Consider the following 23,646-nt stretch of genomic DNA (forward strand, 5'->3'; position numbering starts at 1 on the left):
AGGCGTCCACCTATAGACCTAATGCCCACTCCCTCCTAAAATGCTCAGTAACACCTTTCATTTGATTCCCATATCGTACAACTAGAGACACCCCTGGTCCACCTTTATGGCGATATCTCGAAACGGCGTCCACCTAGGGAACTAAGGATCACTCCTTTTCAAAATACTCATTAACAGCTTTCATTTGATACCCATATCGTACAAACATATTCTAGAGTCACCCCTGGTCCACCTTTATGGGGATTTCTCGAAAAGGCGTTCACCTATAGAACCAAAGCCCATTCCCTTTTAAAATACTCATTATCACCTTTCTTTTGATACCCATATCGTACAAACACATTCTAGAGTCAGCCCTGGTCCACCTTTATGGCGATATCCCTAAATGGCGTCCATCCATAGAACTATGGCCTACTCTCTCTTAAAATACTCTTTAATACCTTCCATTTGATACACATGTCATACAACCACATTCCAGGGTTACCCTAGGTTCATTTTCCTACATGGTGATTTTCCTTATTTTGTCTCCATAGCTCTCAACTGAGTATGTAATGTTCGGTTACACCCGAACTTAGCCTTCCTTACTTGTTTATACTCAGTTGAGCAGAGCTCACAGAGTATATTAACTTTGATTGCATAACGGTTGGTTGTACAGGTATAAAGGAATCGAGATAGATATAGACTTCCATATATCAAAATCATCAGTATCGAAAAAAAATTCGATTGAGCCATGTCCGTCCGTCCGTCCGTCCATCTGCCCGTTAACACGATAACTTGAGTAAATTTTGAGGTATCTTGATGAAATTTGGTATGTAGGTTCCTGGGCACTCATCTCAGATCGCTATTTAAAATAAACGATATCGGACAATAACCACGCCCACTTTTTCGATATCGAAAAATCGAAAAAGTGCGATAATTCATTACCAAATACGCATTAAGCGATGAAACTTGGTAGGTGAGTTGAGCTTATGACGCAGAATAGAAAACTAGTAAAATTTTGGACAATGGGCGTGGCACCACCCACTTTTAAATGAAGTTAATTTAGAAGTTTTGCAAGCTGTAATTTGGCAGTCGTTGAAGATATCATGATGAAGTTTGGCAGGAACGTTACTCTTATTACTTTATGTCTGCTTAATAAAAATTAGCAAAATCGGAGGACGACCAAATTTTAAAAGAAAAGTTAATATCTTTACAGCATATAACTAAATTATGCCAAAATTCAACTCCAGTAATGATATGGTGCAACAAAATACAAAAATAAAAGAAAATTTCAAAATGGGGGTGGCTCCGCCCTTTTTCATTTAATTTGTCTAGGATACTTTTAACGCCATAAGTCGAACAAAAATTAACCAATCCTTTTGAAATTTGGTAGGGGCATAGATTTTATGACGTTAACTGTTTTCTGTGAAAATGGGCGAAATCGGTTGATGCCACGCCCAGTTTTTATACACAGTCGTCCGTCTGTCCTTCCGCTCGGCCTTTAACACGATAACTTGAGCAAAACTCGATATATCTCTACTAAACTCAGTTCACGTACTTATCTGAACTCAGTTTGTATTGGTGTAAAAAATGGCCGAAATCCGACTATGACCACGCCCACTTTTTCGATATCAAAAATTACGAAAAATGAAAAAAATGCCATAATTATATACCAAATACGAAAAAAGGAACGAAACATGGTAATTGTATTGGTCTATTGACGCAAAATATAACTTTAGAAAAAACTTGGTAAAATGGGTGTGACACCTACCATATTAAGTAGAATAAAATGAAAAAGTTTTGCAGGGCGAAATCAAAAGCCCTTGGAATCTTGGAAGGAATATTGTACGTGGTATTACATATATAAATAAATTAGCGGTACCCGGCAGATGATGTTCTGGATCACACTGGTCCACATTTTGGTAGATATCTCGAAAACGCCTTCACATATACAACTAAGGGCCACTCCCTTTTAAAACCTTCATTAATACCTTTAATTTGATACCCATATCGTACAAACGCATTCTAGAGTCACCCCTGGTCCACGTTTATGGCGATATCTCGAAAAGGCGTCCACATATAGAACTAAGGCCCACTCCTTTTTAAAATACTCATTAACACCTTTCATTTGATACCCATATCGTACGAAAAAATTCTAGAGTCACCCCTGGCCCACCTTTATGGCACTATTTCGAAAAGGCGTCCACCTATAGAACTAAGGTCCACGCCCTTTTAAAATACTCATTAACACCTTTCACTTGATACCCATATCGTACAAACAAATTCTAGAGTCACCCCTGGTCCACCTTTATGACGATATTTCGAAAAGGCGTCCACCTATAGAACTAAGGTCCACGCCCTTTTGAGATACTCATTAACATCTTTCATTTGATACCCATATCGTACAAACAAATTCTAGAGTCACCCCTGGTCCACGTTTATGGCGATATCTCGAAAAGGCGTCCACACATAGAACTAAGGCCCACTCCTTTTTAAAATACTCATTAACACCTTTCATTTGATACCCATATCGTACAAACAAATTCTAGAGTCGCCCCTGGTCCACCTTTATGGCGATATTTCGAAAAGGCGTCCACCTATAGAACTAAGGCCCACGCCCTTTTAAAATACTCATTAACACCCTTCATTTGATACCCATATTGTACAAACGCATTCTAGAGTCACCCCTGGTCCACTTTTATAACGATATTCCGAAAAGGCGTCAACCTATAGAACTAAGGCCCACTCCCTTTTAAAACACTTATTAACACCTTTCGTTTGATACCCATATTGTACAAACGCATTCTAGAGTCACCCCTGGTCCACTTTTATAACGATATTCCGAAAAGGCGTCAACCTATAGAACTAAGGCCCACTCCCTTTTAAAACACTTATTAACACCTTTCATTTGATACCCATATCGTACAAACAAATTCTAGAGTCGCCCCTGGTACACCTTTATGGCGATATTCCGAAAAGGCGTCCACCTATAGAACTAAGGCCCAAGTTCTTTTAAAATACTCATTAACACCTTTCATGTGATACCCATATCGTACAAACAAATTCTAGAGTAACCCCTGGTCCACGTTTATGGCGATATCTCGAAAAGGCATCCACCTATAGAACTAAGGCATACGCCCTTTTAAAATACTCATTAACACCTTTCATTTGATACCCATATCGTACAAACAAATTCTAGAGACACCCCTGGTCCACCTTTATGGCGATATTTCGAAAAGGCGTCCACCTATAGAACTAAGGTCCACGCCCTTTTAAGATACTCATTAACATCTTTCATTTGATACCCATATCGTACAAACAAATTCTAGAGTCACCCCTGGTCCACGTTTATGGCGATATCTCGAAAAGGCGTCCACACATAGAACTAAGGCCCACTCCTTTTTAAAATACTCATTAACACCTTTCATTTGATACCCATATCGTACAAACAAATTCTAGAGTCGCCCCTGGTCCACCTTTATGGATATATTTCGAAAAGGCGTACACCTATAGAACTAAGGCCCACGCCCTTTTAAAATACTCATTAAAACCTTTCATTTGATACCCATATCGTACAAAATAAATTCTAGAGTCACCCTTGGTCCACCTTTATGGCGATATCTCGAAAAGGCGTCCACCTATAGAACTTAGGCCCACTCCCTTTTAAAATTATCATTAACACATTTCATTTGATACCCATATCGTACAAACAAATTCTAGAGTCAGGCCTGGTCCACCTTTATGGCGATATCCCTAAATGGCGTCCATCTATAGAACTATGGCCCACTTCCTCTTAAAATACTCTTTAATACCTTCCATTTGATACACATGTCATACAAACACATTCCAGGGTTACCCTAGGTTCTTTTTACAACATGGTGATTTTCCCTTACTTTGTCTCCACAGCTCTCAACTGAGTATGTAATGTTCGGTTACACCCGAACTTAGCCTTCCTTACTTGTTTTATACTCAGTTGAGCAGAGCTCACAGAGTATATTAACTTTGATTGGATAACGGTTGGTTGTACAGGTATAAAGGAATCGAGATAGATATAGACTTCCATATATCAAAATCATCAGTATCGAAAAAAAATTTGATTGAGCCATGTCCGTCCGTCCGTCCGTCCGTCTGTCCATTAACACGATAACTTGAGTAAATTTTGAGGTATCTTGATGAAATTTGGTATGTAGATTCCCGGGCACTCATCTCAGATCGCTGTTTAAAATGAACGATATCGGACTATAACCAGGCCCACTTTTTCGATATCGAAAATTTCGAAAAACCGAAAAAATGCGATAATTCATTGCCAAAGGCGGTTAAAGCGATGAAACTTGGTAAATGTGTTGATGTTATGACGCAGAACAGAAAATTAGTAAGATTTTGGACAATGGGCGTGGCACCGCCCACTTTTACAAGAAGGTAATTTAAAAGTTTTGCAAGCTGTAACTTGGCAGTCGTTGAAGATATCATGATGAAATTTGGCAGGAACGTTACTACTATTACTATATATGTGCTAAATAAAAATTAGCAAAATTGGATGAAGAACACGCCCACTTTTTAAAAAAAAAATTTTTTTAATTCAAATTTTAACAAAAAATTTAATATCTTTACTGTATATAAGTAAATTATGTCAAAATTCAACTCCAGTAATGATATGATGCAACAAAATACAAAAATAAAAGAAAATTTCAAAATGGGTGTGGCTCCGCCCATTTTCATTTAGTTTGTCTAGAATACTTTTAATGCCATAAGTCGAACAAAAATTTACCAATCCTACTCAAATTTGGTAGCGGCATAGACTCTATGACGGTAACTATTCTCTGTGAAAATGGGCGAAATCGATGGAAGCCACGCACAGTTTTTATACACAGACCACCGTCTGGCCTTCCTCTCGGCCGTTAACACAATAACTTGAGCAAAAACCGATATATCTTTACTAAACTTAGCCCACGTATTTATCTGAACTCACTTTATCTTGGTATAAAAAATGGCCGAAATTCGACCATAATCACGCCCACTTTATCGATATCGAAAATTACGAAAAATGAAAAAATGCCATAATTCTATACCAAATACGAAAAAAGGGATGAAACATGGTAACTGGATTGGTTTATTGACGCAAAATATAACTTTGGAAAAAACTTTGTAAAATGGGTGTGACACCTACCATATTAAGTAGAAGAAAATGAAAAAGTTCTACAAGGCGAAATCAACAGCCCATGGAATCTTGGCAGGAATACTGTTAGTGGTATTGCATATATAAATAAATTAGCAGTACCCGACAGATGATTTTCTGGATCACCTGGTCCACATTTTGGTCGATATCGCGAGAACGCCTTCACATATACATCTAAGGGCCACTCGCTTTTAAAACCCTCATTAATACCTTTAATTTGATATCCATATCGTACAAACACATTCTAGAGTCCCCCCTGGCCCACCCTAATGGCGATATCTCGAAAAGGCGTCCACCTATAGACCTAATGTCCACTCCCTCTTAAAATGCTCAGTAACACCTTTCGTTTGATACCCATATCGTACAAACATTCTAGAGTCACCCCTGGCCCACCCTAATGGCGATATCTCTAAAAGGCGTCCACCTATAGACCTAATGCCCACTCCCTCTTAAAATGCTCAGTAACACCTTTCGTTTGGTACCCATATCGTACAAACATTCTAGAGTCACCCCTGGCCCACCCTAATGGCGATATCTCTAAAAGGCGTCCACCTATAGACCTAATGCCCACTCCCTCTTAAAATGCTCAGTAACACCTTTCGTTTGATACCCATATCGTACAAACATTCTAGAGTCACCCCTGGCCCACCCTAGTGGCGATATCTCTAAAAGGCGTCCACCTATAGACCTAATGCCCACTCCCTCTTAAAATGCTCAGTAACACCTTTCGTTTGATACCCATATCGTACAAACATTCTAGAGTTACCCCTGGCCCACCCTAATGGCGATATCTCTAAAAGGCGTCCACCTATAGACCTAATGTCCACTCCCTCTTAAAATGCTCAGTAACACCTTTCGTTTGATACCCATATCGTACAAACATTCTAGAGTCACCCCTGGCCCACCCTAATGGCGATATCTCTAAAAGGCGTCCACCTATAGACCTAATGCCCACTCCCTCTTAAAATGCTCAGTAACACCTTTCGTTTGATACCCATATCGTACAAACATTCTAGAGTCACCCCTGGCCCACCCTAATGGCGATATCTCTAAAAGGCGTCCACCTATAGACCTAATGCCCACTCCCTCTTAAAATGCTCAGTAACACCTTTCGTTTGATACCCATATCGTACAAACATTCTAGAGTCACCCTTGGTCCACCTTTATGGCGATATCTCGAAAAGGCGTCCACCTGTAGAACTTTTAAAATACTCATTACCACCTTTCATTTGATACCCATATCGTACAAACACATTCTAGAGTCACCCTGGCCCACCCTAATGGCGATATCTCGAAAAAGCGTCCACCTATAGACCTAATGCCCACTCCCTCTTAAAATGCTCAGTAACACCTTTCGTTTGATACCCATATCGTACAAACATTCTAGAGTTACCCTTGGTCCACCTTTATGGCGATATCTCGAAAAGGCGTCTAAGGCCCACGCCCTTTTAAAATACTCATTAACACCTTTCATTTGATACCCATATCGTACAAACAAATTCTAGAGTCACCCCTGGTCCACCATTGTGGCGATATTTCGAAAAGGCATACACCTATAGAACTAAGGCCCACGCCCTTTTAAAATACTCATTAACACCTTTCATTTGATATCCATATAGTACAAACAAATTCTAGAGTCATCCCTGGTCCACGTTTATGGAGATATCTTGAAAAGGCGTCCACATATAGAACTAAGGCCCACTCCTTTTTAAAATAATCATTAACACCTTTCATTTTATACCCATATCGTACAAACAAATTCTAGAGTCACAACTGGTACACGTTTATGGCGATATCTCGAAAAGGCATCCACCAATAGAACTAAGACCCACTCCCTTTTAAAATACTCATTAACACCTTTCATTTGATACCCATATAGTACAAACAAATTCTAGAATCGCCCCTGGTCCACCTTTATGGTGATATTTCGAAAAGGCGTCCACCTATAGAACTAAGGCCCACGCCCTTTTAAAATACTCATTAACACCTTTCATTTGATACCCATATTGTAAAAACGCATTCTAGAGTCACCCCTGATCCACTTTTATAACGATATTCCGAAAAGGCGTCCACCTATAGAACTAAGGCCCACTCCCTTTTAAAATAATCATTAACACCTTTCATTTTATACCCATATCGTACAAACAAATTCTAGAATCGCCCCTGGTCCACCTTTATGGTGATATTTCGAAAAGGCGTCCACCTATAGAACTAAGGCCCACGCCCTTTTAAAATACTCATTAACACCTTTCATTTGATACCCATATTGTAAAAACGCATTCTAGAGTCACCCCTGATCCACTTTTATAACGATATCTTGAAAAGGCGTCCACATATAGAACTAAGGCCCACTCCTTTTTAAAATAATCATTAACACCTTTCATTTTATACCCATATCGTACAAACAAATTCTAGAGTCACAACTGGTCTACGTTTATGGCGATATCTCGAAAAGGCATCCACCAATAGAACTAAGACCCACTCCCTTTTAAAATACTCATTAACACCTTTCATTTGATACCCATATAGTACAAACAAATTCTAGAATCGCCCCTGGTCCACCTTTATGGTGATATTTCGAAAAGGCGTCCACCTATAGAACTAAGGCCCACGCCCTTTTAAAATACTCATTAACACCTTTCGTTTGATACCCATATTGTGCAAGCGCATTCTAGAGTCAACCCTGGTCCACTTTTATAACGATATTCCGAAAAGGCGTCCACCAGTAGAACTAAGGCCCACTCCCTTTTAAAATACTCATTAACACCTTCCATTTGATACCCATATCGTACAAACAAATTCTAGTGTCACCCCTGGTCCACGTTTATGGCGATATCTCGAAAAGGCATCCACTAATAGAACTAAGGCCCACGCTCTTTTAAAATACTCATTAACACCTTTCATTTGATACCCATATAGTACAAACAAATTCTAGAGTCACCCCTGGTCCACGTTTATGGCGATATCTCGAAAAGGCGTCCACATATAGAACTAAGGCCCATTCCTTTTTAAAATATTCATTAACACCTTTCATTTGATACCCATATCGTACAAACAAATTCTAGAGTCACCCCTGGTCCACCTTTATGGCGATATTTCGAAAAGGCGTCCACCTATAGAACTAAGGCCCACGCCCTTTTAAAATAATCATTAACACCTTTCATTTGATACCCATATCGTACAAACAAATTCTAGAGTCACCCCTGGTCCACCTTTATGGCGATATCTCGAAAAGGCGTCCACCTATAGAACTAAGGCCCATTCCTTTTTAAAATATTCATTAACACCTTTCATTTGATACCCATATAGTACAAACAAATTCTAGAGTCACCCCTGGTCCACGTTTATGGCGATATCTCGAAAAGGCGTCCACATATAGAACTAAGGCCCATTCCTTTTTAAAATACTCATTAACACCTTTCATTTGATACCCATATCGTACAAACAAACTCTAGAGTCACCTCTGGTCCACGTTTATGGCGATATCTCGAAAAGGCGTCCACATATAGAACTAAGGCCCATTCCTTTTTAAAATACTCATTAACACCTTTCATTTGATACCCATATCGTACAAACAAACTCTAGAGTCACCCCCGGTCCACCTTTATGGCGATATTTCGAAAAGGCGTCCACCTATAGAACTAAGGCCCACGCCCTTTTAAAATACTCGTTAACACCTTTCATTTGATACCCATATTGTACAAACGCATTCTAGAGTCACCCCTGGTCCACTTTTATAAAGATATTCCGAAAAGGCGTCCACCTATAGAACTAAGGCCCACTCCCTTTTAAAACACTTATTAACACCTTTCGTTTGATACCCATATTGTACAAACGCATTCTAGGGTCAACCCTGGTCCAATTTTATAACGATATTCCAAAAAAGCGTCCACCTATAGAACTAAGGCCCACTCCCTTTCAAAATACTCATTAACACCTTTCATTTGATACCCATATAGTAAAAACAAATTCTAGAGTCACCCGTGGTCCACCTTTATGGCGATATCCCTAAATGGCGTCCATCTATAGAACTATGGCCCACTTCCTCTTAAAATACTCTTTAATACCTTCCATTTGATACACATGTCATACAAACACATTCCAGGGTTACCCTAGGTTCTTTTTACAACATGGTAATTTTCCCTTACTTTGTCTCCACAGCTCTCAACTGAGTATGTAATGTTGGGTTACACCCGAACTTAGCCTTCCTTACTTGTTTTTCGGTAAGTTTGTCACAATCGACGACAATATACCATACAGGGCAGGCATCTAATGAGTCTGTAAATTTTTTAACCACTACCTGCGAAAGGGTTTGAAAAAAGGGGTTTTCAAAAAAACTTCATATGCTATGGGAAATGGCCTGTGCAGGCTGGGATGTTCAGTAGGTAGGTATAACAGTTTCTATGACGGAGTGATAATTTGATTTTTTTGTTTTTATGATTCAAGCATTCTAAGAACATCGCAAGAAATGCCTCGAGGAAAAAGTTGTATTTATTTAATAAGAAACATATATGACCATACTTCTTTCTTACGAAAACCCGCGTTGGCAACTTAAATTTTCCATACAGTATGAGGCATTTTTTCTTTTGCCTTAAGAAAAATTGACGGGGAAAAATTTCTTGAGTGTCATTATGGAGTTCTCTCATTTTTGGCGATGCCCATAGTGAGTTTTAAAAAGACAAAGTTGCGCAAAATGTCATACCTAAATAATTTGTTTGTAAAAAACTATAATAGGCTTGATATGCAAAATTTTCGCTAAATTGGGTATTTTCACTTTATTGTCAATATAAGCAACATTTATTCATGTATTTTTACGAAATAAGCTTTTGATTATTTATGATGTTTACAGTTTTAAGACCGTGAAATAAAATTGGTAAGTTTTTAAAACCTTCGATTTTTTATGAATTATTGAAAAATAAAAAAAGTTCGATTTTTTACATTTTTATGTGAATAACTCCACTATCGTCGATCATATAAAAAATGTTCTTATCAAGACTTGAAGAAAATTTTGCGGTGAATCCACTGGTGTTTCTCTCAACGAATTTAGATAAGTAATTTCCAAGATATGATAAAATAAATGGAAAGACCTCTGTGAAAATTCGTGATTTTAGAAAAAGAAAAAAAAAATCGTATACATAGAATTTTAAATTTTGGGTGTTTTTGTACTTAGGGGGCCATAATATATCGAAATTAAATAGTTAGACTTCAAAGTAATTTCTCTTGTTGACTATTGTAATGTGCGAATTATTAATATTGGGAGACTAATTCATGGCTATTGTGTCAAATGCGATTGGGTTGCCAAATAAATGAATAAAAACAAAACATTTTATTTATTATTATTTTATTCCAAACATTGCCGGTAGGTTTGTTATCGGAGTATTATGTAACCGAAAATCGTTACCAGTTCATGTAACCAATTTTTTGATCTACACTGTTACGTTTATACTGTCAAAAAACAAAGATTTGCAATGAAGAATAAAATGAAAATGTGAACTAAATTTTGTGTTAAAAGCTATTAATATTGCTTGGAAATTCGTGAACATTAACATGGATACACTTTTTTTTGTTTTTTTGTTCAAACAGTTATTTAGTAACTTTGCATGGTAACGAGACTCTACCACCCAATTTTCTGGTAACTTTGTTATCTACAATCAGAATATAAAAAGTTGTTTGTCATTTTCGTAACAAGAAAAAAGAATGTTGGTACCAACTTAGAAAAAGGGTGTAAAAAGATAATTGGAAAAATTTCACATCGTTTTCAATCATTTCTAAAAAATTTCAATTGTATAAACAGAAGCGTATTAAGTAACAGTTTGTATGAATATTTCAGTTCTTATTGCGATATAAACGTATACCACAGTCGTACAATTTTTCTCAAACATCCCCAGTCACTACCTTGCCTTATTTTTATCACTCTAACACCAAACTCGATGCCAAAAAACATTAGTGAAGGATGACATAAATGGTGAAGCAGGTGGCTGGCTCCCTGCTACTAAAGGTATTTGAAATAGAGCCATCGGTACATATGTACCTATCCGGACAAAAGTATAAATTACCAAAGATAAGGTTTGTAGCAGGAACTCCATTTTGAAATACTTTTTTCTGCTTGTGACCACTCAATTCCACGTTCGCTTATTCACTAATTGTGAGCATTGATATGCATATGAACACTTAGCTTGCTGAAATATGAATACACTTAATGTGGCCCTCTTGGTTTTTCTCAGCTCTCTCGAAATTTTGTATATTGCTTTCACAGAATATTCCCCGCTGTATAAGAAAATGGGCACCATTCCCTACAAACTTAACCTATTTGAAAAGCGCCAGGTAACACAGGCCAAAAGTTAGAATCTAAGAATGCAACACGAGGGTAACTTTTTTTTCCAGAAAAGAAAAATGATAATTCTAATGTGCATAACAAAACAATCTGCGATATCTTGTTATTCAAACTGCGATATACATATTAGATATACCTAATATCAATTAGTTTAATAAAAATATACACCAAAAGAAAATTGGTTATAATTCTTATGGCTTGCTCGTTGCTTTGAATCAAAAGAGTGAATTGGAACAATGATGTGATACAAAATTTTGAAAAGATCAAAGAAATTTTTGCATCAAATATACTCTGAAATCATTTTGATAAGAAAGCAGATCTTTCCATATCAGTAGATACTTCAGTCGTTGGAATAGGTGTTCTAGAACAACGTGTTGGAAGTAAAACAGAACCTTTAGCTTTTTACTCAAAGAAGTTCACGGCTTCCGGAGCTAAATACAGTGATTTTAATAGAGAGTTATTAGCAATATATGCAACTATTAAACATTTTGAGATACATATTAGAAGGCCGAAAATTTAGAGTTTATACAGATCACAAACCTTTAACGTATGTCTTTGATTCAAAAGTTGAGCGTAGTCATTGTCAGACTAGACAGTTTGAATATATTTCTCATTTCACCAGTGACAAAAAACATATTTCAGGCATGGAAAATATTGTCTCTGATATGATTTCGCGCATTCCAGAAGTAGAACCTTTAGATACTGATGTGTTTAACATTAGAATATTGTACGAAGAACTGAAGAAAGATGAATTTTTAAAAGATTTTATAAAAAACCCAGACGGTATTTATAAATTGAAAGGAATAGATGTTGCTATCCTCAACTTCAATTTTGTGTGACGAATCGAAATGAATTACTAGGCCATACATACCGCAAAGTCTCTGTAGAGAAACATTTTCTAAATTACATAACGTAGCTCATCCTGTAACTAGAGCTACAGGACATTTAATAAAATAAAAATATTTTTGGCCATCTATGAACAAAACAATAAATGAATGGGTAAATCTTTGCACAAGTTGTGAAAAATCCAAAATATTTAGCACGTTGACTGCCAGAGTATCACCGGTGATCACAACAGAAAACTACCCCCAGTTGCCAGTGTATCACCGGTGATCACAACAAAAAACTACCTCCAGTTGCCAATGTATCACCGGTGATACACGCCTAGGCCCCTATAATTTAGGGGCTAGGGCCTTAACCGAAGGAGTTTTAAGAAAGATGCAAATTTATTTTAAAAGAAAAAATAGCTTAGTCCATAGCAAAACACAAACTTAACAAGTAAGGAAGGCTAAGTTCGGGTGTAACCGAACATAACATACTCAGTTGAGAGCTATGGAGACAAAATAAGGAAAATCAATCTGGGGTAACCCTGGAATGTGGTTGTATAACATGTGTATCAAATGAAAGGTATTAAAGAGTATTTTAAGAGAGAATAGGCCATAGTTCTATGGATGAACGCCATTTAGGGATATCGCCATAAAGGTAGACCAGGGCTGACTCTAGAATTTGTTTGTACGATATGGGTATCAAATGAAAGGTGTTACTGAGCATTTTAAGAGGGAGTGGGCCTTAGGTCTATCGGTGGACGCCTTTTCGAGATGTCCCCATTAAGGTGGACCAGGGGTGATTCTATAATGTGTTTGTACGATATGGGTATCAAATGAAAGCTGGGGGCCTACTCTGTATTGCGATGCGAAAGCAAAAATACGCGAAATCGCAAAATCGGTACTCTGTATCTTGACATTCGCATGCATATTTTTACTTTCGCATTCACATTTTGCCCATTCGCAATTTTTCTCCCTTTTCGCATTGCCGGCACTCTGTATTGCGAAAGCGAATGTCAAACAGCATTCATTTTCGCATTTTTCTTGCTACAAGTAATAGGCATTCGCATTGTACAAATATGTAAGTATTAATTGATGATTTTATAAATTGATATCTTTATATTCATTGTACATTCTTTTTAAAATATATAGGACAACTCAAAAAACAAAACAAACACAAAAGCAACAATTCGAACTCCTAGTGGACTTCATGGCAATACACCCAGATTTGGCCAAAGGGTTACTTAAAACACCCAACGCGAAAACAATGGCCAATAATTTGTGGAAACAAGTAACTCGCCAACTAAATGCAGCTGGCCCACCGATGCGTGATATCACCGGCTGGAAAAAAGTAGGTTGGGTGATATATGTGTACTTTTAATTCTATAATGGGATTGATAAAATTTATAGGTTTGGGCTGACTACAAAGTCCATTTGAAAGCCAAAATGCGTCGCAATAAAACCAATATTGCTGGTACGGGGGGCGGCCCATCTGTTTACTCCGCACTCACGCCATTGGAACAGCAAGCTAGCGATTTGCTGTCGATGGACCAAGCAGTCGACGGGATAGCTGGCACGCGGGAGTTTGGTGCGCGGCAGGCTATGACGGAAGTACCAAGTGAAATTTTGGAACCTGCTTTTAATAACGACAGCGATTCGGTTGAAATGAGTGAAGAGGAGAACGAGCAACCTTTCTTGCTACAACAACAACAGGAACCTTGCTGCAGCCGATCGGTACTTACTCCACGCAAGAAGCAGAGTCTATTGGAAAGGCAAGTAGACAACCAAATTGAATACCAAAGCAACTCAGTAAAAGTGCTAAATGAGATTAATGACAATTTGAAAAACATTGCCAGAACGATGAGAATTACATTAAAAATAAAAAATAAAAAGTTAAAGTTCGCCAAAGAACAATTTGTCCATAAACAAAGAATGGACCGTGAAAATTTAAGAATCAAATTAAACAAATTAGAAATTAAAAAACAAATGTTGGATGTGGAGTTACAGACCAACAAAGCAATATCCAGAAAGTAGTAACAGATACACAAAATTTTTTTTTTAAAGATATGTAGACACATAATTTATGTACTACAAGTGGCTTAGTTTTTGTAATGAAACTTCCTTTTTATTTTCTATTTATTTACGTATGTACCTGCACATACACATTGCATTACCGAAGTATAGTTTGGTGCACTTTTCAGTATGTATGTTATTTAGATACAATTAGTATTAATTTTTATATATATACACACTTTGTAACCCTTACTTAAATAAAAGACTGAAATCGTGAATTTAAATAATAGTGAATTATATTTAGTAGTTTAAGTTGTAGGCCTTAGCAGCCGTAAAAATACATAAATAGTATTAGTTTTTATATATATACACAATTTGTAACCCTTACTTAAATAAAAGACTGAAAACTTGAATTTAAATAATACTGAATTATATTTAGTAGTTTAAGTTGTAGGCCTTAGCAGCCGTAAAAATACATAAATAAATAACGTTAAATTTAAACCACTTTTTTATAAAGCATTTCTATTGGAAATCATGTCATTTTTTATTTGGTCTCTGATACAACTAGCAATATTTCCCATTCTATAATTTTCCACGTTTTCTGCATTTATTACGTTCACTTCTTCCGGTTCAATTTCTGAACTGGGAAGATTTTCAACTTTGAACATTATACAAATATTGTGCAGGGCACAACAAACATTTAGTATTTGCACCACTTTTGCTGGAGCATAATGCAATTCTCTTGAGGCCAAAAGGCAGCGAAATCGACCTTTCAAAACACCAAAAACTCTCTCAATGAGAGACCTTCCCTTTGAATGTTTTTGATTGAAAAAATTCTCGTCAGAATCCTCCGCAGAATTCCTGTATGGGGTAAGAAGCCATGGTTCCAACGGATATCCTGAGTCACCTGCAGATAACAAAAACATAAAAGTCTTTTTAGATGAATAACATTCAGTACCATTTATTATATGTATATATATTATGTTATATATTACATAAGTAACTATGTTAATACGTGTATGCTACCATTACATTAAATTGATATATTAAAAAGCTTACCGAGAATTCGTTGGCCAGTATCTCCATTTTCATAGGCAGTCCTTAAATATTCGCGCTCAGCGGACAAGTTCCATATGTGCGAATCATGCGATGCACCTCCAAATTTACCATTGACCGCTCTTATTTGCATTTTGTGATCACATATCTAAAATAGAACAAAACATGTAGGCACAATAAAAGTAATCTTATTTAATCGAAATACACTTACGATCATTGCATTTATGCTGTGCTTAAGCTTTCGGTTAAAAAATAGATGTTCGTCTTTTGATGGCCTTATCATTTGAATGTGCGTTCCGTCTACAGCTCCGATCACACCCGGAATTCCGCATTTAGCATAAAACCTACGGTTGGCATCCTGTTTTTCGCGATTGCTCATTGAAAAAGTAATATGCTTTGGACACAATATAGTTTCAATTGCACTGCAAACTTCCAAAATACAACTCGAAACGGTTTGCTGTGCTAATCCCGCGTGACGGTCTTGGCCAATCAAGTGTTGGTATGCACCCTGACCAAGAAACTTCAACGTTGTAGAAACTTTTATTATTTCAGGAACTGCCGTTGCTCTACGTGGGGTTTTCAACTCACTTTTAATGCTATTTAGCACATACAAAAATGTTTCTTTATTAAGCCGAAAATTCTGCACAAAACTAATTAATAGAACATAAAGCAATAGTATATGTATGAGTAATTTTGTAACGTTTAAATTACCTTTGATCGCTGAGACTCATAATGTTGGAGTTGTCCCTTATAATCCTCCTATCAATTCTTTCTTCATTTAAATCGTCCCATAATGCTACAGAATCCATTTTTTAATTTGTTGAACAAAAATTAATCTTTAGCCGAAATTGTAATCGCCTTGTTTGTTTTGTTCTCTTTCTTTGACTTTGGTCAGTGATGCATACTCAAGCAAAAAATTAGCGAAAAATAAAAAAGCGACACTGTTAGCAATGCGATAGCGCTACAGAGTTCCAATTACCTTTCGCATCGCAATTTATTTTCGCATCGCACTGCCTTTCGCATCGCAATACAGAGTAGGCCCCCTGTTAATGAGTATTTTGAAAATGAGTGATCCTTAGTTCCATAGGTGGACGCCGTTTCGAGATATCGCCATAAAGGTGGACCAGGGGTGTCTCTAGAATGTGTTTGTACGATATGGGAATCAAATGAAAGGTGTTACTGAGCATTTTAAGAGGGAGTGGGCATTAGGTCTATAGGTGGACGCCTTTTCGAGATATCGCCATTAGGGTGGGCCAGGGGTGACTCTAGAATGTTTGTACGGTATGGGTATCAAACGAAAGGTGTTACTGAGCATTTTAAGAGGGAGTGGGCATGAGGTCTATAGGTGGACGCCTTTTCGAGATATCGTCATTAGGGTGGGCCAGGGGTGACTCTAGAATGTGTTTGTACGATATGTGCATCAAACGAAAGGTGTTACTGAGCATTTTAAGAGGGAGTGGGCATTAGGTCTATAGGTGGACGCCCTTTCGAGATATCGCCATTAGGGTGGTCCAGGGGTGACTCTAGAATGTTTGTACGATATGGGTATCAAACGAAAGGTGTTACTGAGCATTTTAAGAGGGAGTGGGCATTAGGTCTATAGGTGGACGCCTTTTCGAGATATCGCCATTAGGGTGGGCCAGGGGTGACTCTAGAATGTGTTTGTACGATATGGGTATCAAATGAAAGGTGGTAAGGAGTATTTTAAAAGGGAGTAATCCTTAGTTCTATAGGTGGACGCCTTTTCGAGATATCGCCATAAAGGTGGACCAAGGGTGACTCTAGAATGTTTGTACGATATGGGTATCAAACGAAAGGTGTTACTGAGCATTTTAAGAGGGAGTGGGCATTAGGTCTATAGGTGGACGCCTTTTCGAGATATCGCCATTAGGGTGGGCCAGGGTGACTCTAGAATGTGTTTGTACGATATGGGTATCAAATGAAAGGTGGTAATGAGTATTTTAAAAGTGAGTAATCCTTAGTTCTTTAGGTGGACGCCTTTTCGAGATGTCGCCATAAAGCTGGACCAAGGGTGACTCTAGAATGTTTGTACGGTATGGGTATCAAACGAAAGGTGTTACTGAGCATTTTAAGAGGGAGTGGGCATTAGGTCTATAGGTGGACGCCTTTTCGAGATATCGCCATTAGGGTGGGCCAGGGTGACTCTAGAATGTGTTTGTACGATATGGGTATCAAATGAAAGGTGGTAATGAGTATTTTAAAAGGGAGTAATCCTTAGTTCTATAGGTGGACGCCTTTTCGAGATATCGCCATTAGGGTGGGCCAGGTGTGACTCTAGAATGTTTGTACGATATGGGTATCAAACAAAAGGTGTTACTGAGCATTTTAAGAGGGAGTGGGCATTAGGTCTATAGGTGGACGCCTTTTCGAGATATCGCCATTAGGGTGGGACAGGGGTGACTCTAGAATGTTTGTACGATATGGGTATCAAACGAAAGGTGTTACTGAGCATTTTAAGAGGGAGTGTACATTAGGTCTATAGGTGGACGGCTTTTCGAGATATCGCCATTAGGGTGGGCCAGGGGTGACTCTAGAATGTTTGTACGATATGGGTATCAAACGAAAGGTGTTACTGAGCATTTTAAGAGGGAGTGGATATTAGGTCTATAGGTGGACGCCTTTTCGAGATATCGCCATTAGGGTGGGCCAGGGTGACTCTAGAATGTGTTTGTACGATATGGGTATCAAATGAAAGGTGGTAATGAGTATTTTAAAAGGGAGTAATCCTTAGTTCTATAGGTGGACGCCTTTTCGAAATATCGCCATTAGGGTGGGCCAGGTGTGACTCTAGAATGTTTGTACGATATGGGTATCAAACGAAAGCTGTTACTGAGCATTTTAAGAGGGAGTGGGCATTAGGTCTATAGGTGGACGCCTTTTCGAGATATTGCCATTAGGGTGGGCCAGGGGTGACTCTAGAATGTTTGTACGATATGGGTATCAAACGAAAGGTGTTACTGAGCATTTTAAGAGGGAGTGGACACTAGGTCTATAGGTGGACGCCTTTTCGAGATATCGCCATTAGGGTGGGCCAGGGGTTACTCTAAAATGTTTGTACGATATGGGTATCAAACGAAAGGTGTTACTAGCATTTTAAGAGAGAGGGGGCATTAGTTCTATAGGTGGACGCCTTTTCGAGATATCGCCATTAGGGTGGGACAGGGGTGACTCTGGTATGTTTTTGTACGATATGGATATCAAATTAAAGGTATTAATGAGGGTTTTAAAAGCGAGTGGCCCTTAGATGTATATGTGAAGGCGTTCTCGTGATATCCACCAAAATGTGGACCAGGTGATCCAGAAAATCATCTGTCGGGTACTGCTAATTTATTTATATATGCAATACCACTAACAGTATTCCTGCCAAGATTCCAAGGGCTGTTGATTTCGCCTTGTAGAACTTTTTCATTTTCTTCTACTTAATATGGTAGGTGTCACACCCATTTTACAAAGATTTTTCCAAAGTTATATTTTGCGTCAACAAACCAATCCAGTTACCATGTTTCATCCCTTTTTTCGTATTTGGTATAGAATTATGGCATTTTTTTCATTTTTCGTAATTTTCGATATCGATAAAGTGGGCGTGGTTATGGTCAGATTTCGCCCATTTTTTATACCAAGAAAAAGTGAGCTCAGGTAAGTACGTGGGCTAAGTTTAGTAAAGATATATCGGATTTTGCTCAAGTTATTGTGTTAATGGCCGAGCGGAAGGACAGACGGTGGACTGTCTATAAAAACTGGGCGTGGCTTCCACCGATTTCGCCCATTTTCACAGAGAACAGTTACCGTCATAGAGTCTATGCTCCTACCAAATTTGAGAAGGATTGGTAAATTTTTGTTCGACTTATGGCAATAAAAGTTTTCTAGACAAACTAAATGAAAATGGGCGGAGCCACGCCCATTTTGAAATTTTCTTTTATTTTTGTGTTTTGTTGCATCATATCATTACTGGAGTTGAATTTTGACTTAATTTACTTATATACAGTAAAGATATTAAATTTTTTGTTATAATTTGAATTTAAAAAAATTTTTTTTTAAAAAGTGGGCGTGTTCTTAATCCAATTTTGCTAATTTTTATTTAGCACATATAGAGTAATAGTAGTAACGTTCCTGCCAAATTTCATCATGATATCTTCAACGACTGCCAAATTACAGCTTGCAAAACTTTTAAATTACCTTCTTGTAAAAGTGGGCGGGGCCACGCCCATTGTCCAAAATCTTACTAATTTTCTATTCTGCGTCATAACGTCAACCCATCTACCAAGTTTCGTCGCTTTATCTGTCTTTTGTAATGAGTTATCGCACTTTTTCGGTTTTTCGAAATTTTCGATATCGAAAAAGTGGGCGTGGTTATAGTCCGATATCGTTCATTTTAAATAGCGATCTGAGATGAGTGCTCAGGAACCTACATACCAACTTTCATCAAGATACCTCAAAATTTACTCAAGTTATCGTGTTAAAGGACGGACGGACGGACGGACGGACATGGCTCAATCAAATTTTTTTTCGATCCTGATTATTTTGATATATGGAAGTCTATATCTATCTCGATTCCTTTATATATGTACAACCAACCGTTATCCAATCAAACTTAATATACTCTGTGAGCTCTGCTCAACTGAGTATAAAAAGTTGTAGACACCATTTTTGACGCCTGAGTGTTATCTGCGAAGTGAATGACTTTTAACAAGATCTGGAACCGGTTGCGAGTCAACACGTCTGGGACGAATTGATTTTTGAACAAGGTAGTTGCTTTCCAATAGTCCTCCATTGAAGGATATTTGACCATACATGTATGACTATTGCAAGAAACCTCCTTGCGATCAGCGTCCTTCCACTGTTTCATCCTACTGTTGGTGCGAGTACTGATCCCACGTATTTGATTGCTAGCATTTTTGTTTGTCTCTTCAACAACAATATCCAAGATTTCATCCGTCAAGAACTTTATATAGAATTGAAATGGCGAACAGGCATCATGTTGCGAGGTATAGGGTAGATTGAAGCATTCCTCAAAAGTTATCATCAAAGTCTCTCCGGTGGCAGGCGAATTCCATTCTGTCGTAGTTCTAGTCTGACGTTTATCTGCGATATTATTAAAATTGGTGGCACTCACATGATTGTCTTGTTGGATACTGTCATCACTCGATGTATCACTGCTGGAATCTGTGATGTACGATTCCTCATCTGGACTAAAATACCCACTGTCATTTAAATTTTTTGATTACATCACCTCGCGTATTTCCTCGGAATTCATAACCGCACAATTTCACTTTGATTTTTCACTGAATACTTGTAACTGCTCGCTATGAACTCTAGCCTTACACTGATATACATTTTCGCAATGTGATCACCGGTAATACACATTGCAAAAAAAATTAATAGTTTAAAATAAACAGAAAGTATTCACCGGTGAGCACAGAATAAAAACAAGCTTAAACGTGTAGGGAGCATAACTTTTATGCGTGGTAAAAGATCCCGTTGTAATTCAAAGCGCAACATATATATTTTTGCTTGTCAACTGGGAGTAGTTTTTTGTTGTGATCACCGGTGATACACTGGCAACTATTAAGTTAACAGAGCTCGGCCTCTCCTCAGGTTTATCTTTGTTATTCAGTCACACCTTACGCATTCACATGCTTTATATTTCGCGCTGTTTAAATTTGACAGCAGATAGACTGCCCCGATTTGTAGCAGAGGAGACCGTGAGACAAGGGTCGTACTGGGTCAAAAAGTGGAGAAACGTTTATGAAAGTGTCGACATAGTGCCCCTGTCTGACTTTTCTTCCGCATCGCTTAATATGAGCATACCAATTTTACTAGAGAAGTTGATTCAAAAAGAGTTTGCAGACTATGCCGATAATTCTTTTCAGTCGTCACATGATATTTACTCCGACTTGCTCCCTATGTACTCTATCTATTTTAACGATGAGTATTCTGCATACGCCATAAGTGTGATTTTCCGAACAAGGGGTGGCTTGTTACATCTGCTCGATGTTTTAAAAATGTTTTTTTCCAAAAACTGTTCTATGTGAAATTTATGTGTATCTGAAGACACCTATCACTTCATTGGGGTATGTCCTATATATAAAGATATACGGTTTAATTGTTTTGGTGAGAAAGTTTTAGATCTGCAGAAGGTGGTAAATATCCTTAAGGGTTATAAATATAATTCACTCTTTGTTTATATAAGAAATTGCTTTAAGTATAGAGAACTTATTGTCAAGGAGTTTTCATAATTTAGTTGTTTAGTTATAAGTGATATTAAGACACATTTTTATTGTTATTGTCTGGAACTTTTTTTATTTATTTTTATATATTTATAGTTTAATTCATTTTACTTTACTTTTGTATTTACTAGTTGAGAGAAAATAAATAAATCACTACTACTACTACTACTGGCAACTGGGGGTAGTTTTTTGTTGTGATCACCGGTGATACACTGGCAGTCAACGTGTTAGACACACCAAAACCCCTATTAGTAAAATGTCCATTCAAAACGGGGAGAACGGTGAAACTCAATATATGTAGGTAGATTTCAACACCTTCATACAGATGTTGTTGGGCCTTTGCCGATTTCAAATGGCTACAGATACATATTAACTATAATCGATCGAAAATACTCGCTGGCCAGAAGCTTACCCTCTTAAAGAAGCAACGGCAAAATCAGTAGCTTCTGTTTTCTTTAAAGAGTACATACGGCGTTTGGTTGCAAATAAGAGGAATTGCACTCAATTCGTTACAATATATAAAAATAATTTAGTAGTTTTGTTTGTTAAATCAAATTGTTAAAAAAGAAAATTTTAATATAAAAAATTTGTTCATACAAACATATATTGAACTTCATTCATGAGCATAATTTTTAATAACATATTGTGACGAATATTAGCAACACTAAGGGATACTATCATCTCTAATCCGATGCTAAGCAGTGACTTGTATGCACATCAATAAATCAATCAGTTTGATTTAAGACGCTATCTGGGGAGCAATAGTAGTGTTATTTTGAAAGTACTTTAATAAAGGCCATTTTGCATTATTGAAAAGTGGAGTTATTTATTCAACAGTTAGTGATTCGAACGTTAGCAGAAGGTTGCAAATAAGAGGAATTGCAGTAAATTCGTTACAATATATTGAGCTTCACCGTTCTCCCCGTCTCATCCTTCTTTTTATCATAAGATATTGAGTTGATAACCTTGGTCGTCAGACCACCTGTCCGACAAGGCGGGCTCAGTGGCCTAATATTTAATATGCGAAAGAAAACCGTCCACCACACAGGGTGCTTGTTATGTTGTGAGTCCATCGTTATTCCCAGAGGGTCCGCATAACACCCTGGATTAGGGGGGTTGGCAGTTATAATACATTGGTTTTGATAGAAAGTTATTAGCAATATATGCAACTATTAAACATTTTACATACATATTGAAGGCCGCAAATTTAGAGTTTATACAGATCATAAACATTCAAGGTATGTCTTAGATTCAAAAGTTGAGCGTAGTCCTCTTCAGACAAGACAGCTTGAATATATTTCTCAATCCACCATAAAACATAATTCAGGCAAGGAAAATATTGTAGCTGATGTGCTTTCGCGCTTTCTAGAAGTAGAACTTTTAGATACTGATGAGTTTAACATTAGAATATTTTACGAAGAACTGAAGAAAGATACATTTTTAAAAGATTTTATAAGAAACCCAGACGGTATTTATAAATTGAAAGAAATAGATGTTCCTATCCTCAACTTTAAAATTTTTTGTGACGGATCGAAAGGAATTACTAGGCCATACATACCGCAAAGTCTCTGTAGAGTAGCATTTTCTAAATTACATAACAGAGCTCATCCTGGAACTAGTGCTACACGACATTTAATGAAATCAAAATATTTTTGGTCATCTATGAACAAAACATTAAATGAATGAGTAATGGTTTGCACAAGTTGTCAAAAATCCAAAATATTTAGACACACCAAAACTCCTATTAGTAAAATATCCATTCAAAAATGTAGATTTGAACACCTTAATACAGATATTGTTGGACCTTTGCTGATTTCAAATGGTTGCAGGTATATATTACCTATAATCTATAACACTGCGGAACAAATTTCCACTTTTCAAAATTTTCCAAGGAAATTTTTATCACATTACTGGAATCAACTCGGCAAACAAAAACAAATGGTCCTATCCAAAATTTCCTTCTGCAGGGTGAAAGATTTCACCAGGATATTGTGGTGAGTTGTTTGTAAAATTAAACAA

General features: G+C 37.4%; 1 protein-coding gene across 1 annotated transcript; it reads right to left on the reverse strand.

Annotated features, from left to right (window-relative positions):
* Nucleotides 1-14,592: 14,592 nt before the first annotated feature.
* On the reverse strand, nucleotides 14,593-16,376 carry LOC137242462 (putative nuclease HARBI1). Its single transcript, XM_067769747.1, has 4 exons — nucleotides 16,091-16,376; nucleotides 15,591-16,029; nucleotides 15,383-15,527; nucleotides 14,593-15,230 (listed from the first exon to the last, which is right to left on the reverse strand). Exons 1-4 carry the CDS (start codon nucleotides 16,186-16,188, stop codon nucleotides 14,833-14,835), a joined length of 1,080 nt encoding a protein of 359 aa, XP_067625848.1. The 5' UTR covers nucleotides 16,189-16,376; the 3' UTR covers nucleotides 14,593-14,832.
* Nucleotides 16,377-23,646: the final 7,270 nt, after the last annotated feature.

This window comes from Eurosta solidaginis, chromosome 2 (assembly GCF_040869045.1).
Source record: "Eurosta solidaginis isolate ZX-2024a chromosome 2, ASM4086904v1, whole genome shotgun sequence".
NCBI classification, from domain to species: domain Eukaryota; kingdom Metazoa; phylum Arthropoda; class Insecta; order Diptera; family Tephritidae; genus Eurosta; species Eurosta solidaginis.

Coding starts and splice junctions, on each gene's coding strand:
- LOC137242462 (XM_067769747.1), bottom strand. CDS start 16,188: ATGGATTCTGTAGCATTATGGGACGATTTAAATGAAGAAAGAATTGAT. Junction 16,030..16,090: donor ATGAGTCTCAGCGATCAAAG/GTAATTTAAACG, acceptor TCTATTAATTAG/TTTTGTGCAGAATTTTCGGC. Junction 15,528..15,590: donor ACAGCATAAATGCAATGATC/GTAAGTGTATTT, acceptor GTTCTATTTTAG/ATATGTGATCACAAAATGCA.